Source organism: Coenobita brevimanus, chromosome 83 (genome assembly GCF_032717465.1).
Source record: "Coenobita brevimanus isolate Jiangsu-jjx chromosome 83, ASM3271746v2, whole genome shotgun sequence".
Classification (NCBI taxonomy): Eukaryota; Metazoa; Arthropoda; class Malacostraca; order Decapoda; family Coenobitidae; genus Coenobita; species Coenobita brevimanus.
The window spans coordinates 1,542,501-1,547,500 of record NC_137036.1 but is presented as its reverse complement, the minus strand read 5'-3'; the positions used below and the strand labels follow the sequence as shown (position 1 = coordinate 1,547,500).

The 5,000-nt window shown below is 45.6% G+C and overlaps 1 protein-coding gene across 1 annotated transcript in view; it reads right to left on the bottom strand.

Moving 5' to 3' along the window:
- The window catches only part of LOC145409816 (uncharacterized), a 32,958-nt gene that overhangs the window by 26,513 nt on the left and 1,445 nt on the right, over nucleotides 1-5,000 (bottom strand). The window contains exons 2-4 of the mRNA XM_080280123.1: nucleotides 3,820-3,973; nucleotides 1,072-1,139; nucleotides 82-327 (exon numbers count right to left, since the gene is read on the bottom strand). Coding sequence (XP_080136249.1) covers nucleotides 82-327; nucleotides 1,072-1,139; nucleotides 3,820-3,973 — 468 coding nt within the window. The remainder of the gene's footprint in view (nucleotides 1-81; nucleotides 328-1,071; nucleotides 1,140-3,819; nucleotides 3,974-5,000) is intronic.

The following is a 5,000-nucleotide window of genomic DNA, read 5'->3' as shown; positions in this document are numbered from 1 at the left end:
ACTAGAATATGTTGCTAGTCACGAAGAAGTGCTACGAAAATAGTAGTAGTAGCAAAAAGAGAGAGAGAGAGAATCACTTACTCTGCGTGCTGGGGTGGGGGTGGGGGTGGGGGCACGGGGGGTAGGAGAAAGTGAGGGTGGAGGCGGCGGCGGAAAGGGTGGAGACGCAGGTGGGGGCGCGGGTGGAGGGTGGGTGGTGGGTGTAGGTGGTGTTGCCTTGCAGGGGACACGCCACCACCCTCGCCTTCCGGATCATAAAGCCCTCCGAATGATCCGAACTGGTCAGCATCTCACATACCCTGTTCGAAGCAGTATGACACGACTCCGCTGCAACGAGAGATAGATAAACAGATAGATAGACACATTGGCAGATGGATGGATGGATAGATTGATACATATATATATCATCTCGTGCCATCAAGATCAAAATGACAGTCTATAAGCAATGTTTGACACAGCCTGTAGCCTAATCCCCCTACCCTGCCTCCCTCAGTAAATAACACTTGCACGTGCGGACCCTCCAGTTTCCCAACAATCAACACACGCATGTTGGGTCAAGCCCCGGCTCTCTTTCTCTCCAACTAAAGTGCTTCCCCTCCCACTAAAAAAAACAAAAAACAAAAAATCATCCACACTACACAATGCCACCAGGGATCCTAAACTCTCAGTAAGGCCGGGAGTGTAAACTATGGCCTAGTTCCTGTTACCATCGTCGTCGCCCTGGTTGCATAACACTCGCCACATATACACAATCATTCTTTACCTTCCTTCCTTGCCCCCCCTTTTCTATACGTCATTCATTCATTCATTCATCAGCCGTTTGAGTGTCCACTGCAGGACAGGCCTATCCCTACCGAAGCAGGGACGATACAGCCAATGTATCTCTATATATACAGAGAGAGAGAGAGAGAGAGAGAGAGAGAGACTGATAGGCAGATAGGTAACGCAGAGACACAGATAGAGACAGATAGGTAGGTAGGTAGGTAGGTAGGTAGGTAACGTAGAGACAGACAGACAGACAGACTGATAGATAGGCGTGTAGACAGACAGACAGACAATTCCACACGTTACCTGCTGTATACTGAAGGATATTACTGTGTTTCTCTACAATCTGTAAACACGTGAAGCAGCTGCCACGCCTGCAACGGAGAAAGAACTGGGTTACATAGATGCTGCAGAGGGAGGGACATTGGCACTCACTAATAATTTAAGTCTTTTACCAGGCACCTGTTGTTATTATTATTATTATTATTATTATTATTGCTACTACTACAACTACTACTACTACTACTACTATTATCATTATGACTACTACTACTACTACTACTACTACTATTATTATTATTATTATTATTATTATTACTACTACTACTACTACTACTACTACCACTACTACTACTACTACTATCATTATTACTATTACTGTACTACTATTATTACTATTATTTTCATTATTTTTATTATTATTATTATTATTATTATTATTATTATTATTCACACACACACACACACACACAGAGACATACACACACACACACATACACACACACACACATACACACACACAGACTGAATCGTGCAACAGTATAGCCTAAGTTCTGAAAATTTACAATAATAATGAAAATAATAATAAAAATAATAATAATAATAATAATAATAATCAACCAATTAATCAAGAAGGGGCAAACCACAGGGCGCACTACCTCGCTCATCCTCGAACGCCACCTCCAAGGGTCCCTCAGTGCAACCCTGCAACCAGCGACACTTCCCGCCTCTACGTATCCCCGGCAGAAGTGATCGACCTGCCCCAGCTATAAATTAGGTGGCCTTCCCCTCGCCCTCCTCTAACCCGGGATAACTCATTCTGTACCACCCAGTCAGCAGAATCAGCCTCAGCAAAGCGAGCCACATGCCCATATAGCTGGCGTTGACGTATGATGTGGGAGATAGGCCTCGATTCAGTCACGCATTGTCACTCGTTACGCACCCTTGTACCAGCGATATCCCATCATCCCGCCAACACACTTAGTACCAAAGGAGTTCATTCACCGCTTAGTCAGTGTTTAGTGTCCATGTCTCTATCTCTGTTGCCAGACGCCTTAATCCCGTAAGGGGTGGTCACAAGCAAATCGCCTCCATGTCGCCCTGTCCCCCGCCATTTCATTGCCCTGCTCCCAGCTCACACATTCCCTCTCTCATATACCTCTCCACTCCATCCCTCCATCTCATCCTTGGCCTCCACCACCCTTTCCCCCCGTCCACCTCACTCACATACACTCTCCTCGTCAGTCTCTCACTCTCCATCCTCTCCACATGGCCAAACCACCTCAGTGTGTTTCTCCTAACGCGTCCTATCACATCCACATCCACACCACAACGCTCCTTCACTTCCTCATTTGTCAGTCTGTCTCTCCATTTGTCCATGTCTCACAGCCATAAAGGAAACACCAGCACCCTGAAGACCAACTTTCGTCCTTCTACACAAATAACAACAGCGTCAAATACCCGAACTGAGTGAATCCACATCCCCATAGGCCAGACCACAAGAGATCTCACTGTCTGATCTACCGTTGTTATTTACTACACAACCAAGACAAATAAATCTTTCCAGGCCTTGCACATCGTCACCACATTCTTGGACAGACTGAACTGCCTCATCCAACATGCCACCAAACGCCTGCACCTTGGTCTTGACCCAACACACCTTTAATGCCAATGGCTTTGCCTTCTGTGAAATTCCTCGAGGGCATCAGTAGTGTTTCCAGTGACTCGGCTGAGATATCTGCATCATCAGCAAAGTCAAGGTTGGTAATCCTAAAACTGCCAGTTGATATCCCACAGTGACTGCGACTCACAGCCCGGTCCAGTACCCAATCCACACACGTGTTGAAACGTGTGGGGGCCAAGGACACATCCCTGTCTTACACCAAATACTTACTGGGAAGAAGTCGGATGTCCCCCCCACCCACACGTGACAGCTCTCTCAGTGTTTGAGTACAAGCCAGCAGTCAGTCGGGTTACCCCTGCGGGTATCCCACGGAGTCACTGGAGTTCCCACAGTACCTCCCGATGTACAGAGTCAAACGCCTTCTGGAGATCCACACAGGCTGCCACCACACCTTGTCAAAACTCACGACGGCGTCCCACAAGAACTCGAAGAACTAGAATACGGTCAACAGTGGACTTCTTGGTCGTGAAGCTAGATTGCTGAGGCCCCTGAAACTTTAACAGATGGTCCCAGGTACGCATCAGGAGAATGTGAACAAGAGCCTTGCCTGGCACACTAAGCACTGTACCACGGCAGTTCCTTCAGTCACGCTGGTCTCCTTTTCCTTTCCAAATAGCGGGGACCAAACCCTTTGTCCCGTCAGGAGGAATGATACCAGTCTGCCAAACGACTTCTACTGCTGCATGTAACCCCCTGATCATGGCTTCACCCCAGCTGTGATCAATTCCGCTGGGATGCCACACACACCAGCTGCTCTACCACTTGTCAACCCAGCCACTGCCTTCTTGATTGCATCTAGAGAAGGCGCGGCTTCTTCAATTGGTGGGCCAGCAGTCAGTGGTTGTACATCAGCCAACGGGGAGGTTTGGCCACGTACAGTACAGCTGCTTAAAGTACTCACCCCAACCAGTCCTATACTCGCTTGCCCCCGACACGAGCAGTCCATAATAATAATAATAATAATAATAATAATAATAATAAAGACACAACAAAAATGGCAACACACACAAAACCCAAGCAGCGCCAAAACAAACACATACTGTATTTCAACACAGACGTAATGGCGCGGGAAAAGGCGCCCAAACACTCACGAGGCGAAGATGAAGGTGTTTTGGTGCGAGTGTAGGCAAGAGAGGACGTTCCCTGATGGCGTAAAGGTGATGGTGGTGCCCGAGATGGTCAGGTCAGAGTGCCCCATCTGCCACACGCCCCCCCACCTCACAGGAACCATGCAAACACCACACGCTGAAGACAGGAAAATTTAGCATAGTTGACCCTTTTAAATTAAGGTTTTCTCTGATTCCTTACTGACCCATTTTCTATTATATTTTAACGTAATCTAACCTATTCTATTTTCTATCATTTTATTGCAGCTGATGAGAGAGAGAGAGAGAGAGAAAGAGAGAGAGAGAGAGAAATTATGATGACAAGGATAGTTTGAAAATACTAAGACTTTACAATAGTAATAATAATAATAATATCTATCACACGATATAAATGAGTTAATATATCCATTATTTTGTGTGTGTGTGTGTGTGTGTATGGAAGACTGACAAGGAGAGCGCATACGGGAAGGAGAAAGGGGGAGGGGGTGATGGAGGATGAGATAGAGGGGGTGAGTTGGAGGCAGGGCAGCTTGATGTTTATAGCCAACTGTTACGGGATTAAGGCGTTGGTGACAGATAGATAGATAGATAGATAGATAGAAAGACTGACAGACGGACAGACACAGATATATAGGTAGGTAGGCAGGTAGAGAGAGAGAGAGAGAGAGAGAGAGAGAGACAGACAGACAGACAGACAGACAGACAGAGACAGAGACAGACAGACAGACGGGCAGGCAGACACTGATAGACAGGAAGACAGACAGACGGACAGACAGACGGGCAGGCAGACACTGATAGACAGGAAGACAGACAGAGACAGACAGATAGACAGACAGGTAGACAGACAGACAGACAGACAGAGAAATAGATAAATGTCAGGAGGCAGTGCACCTGATCACTTCCATCCTTCAGTATTTTTCACATAGATAGATAGATAGACAGATAGATAGATACAGATCCCCTTCACAATTCCTACACCAAAAAGTCACTCAATAAATTAAAAGAAGATTGATTTAACTGACAAGAAGAACAACAACAACAATAACAACAATACTAATACGGTTAATAATAATAATAATAATAATAAAGTGACCATAATGACAATAATAATAATAATAATAATAATAATAATAACACCAACAACAGCAATAATAATAATAATAATA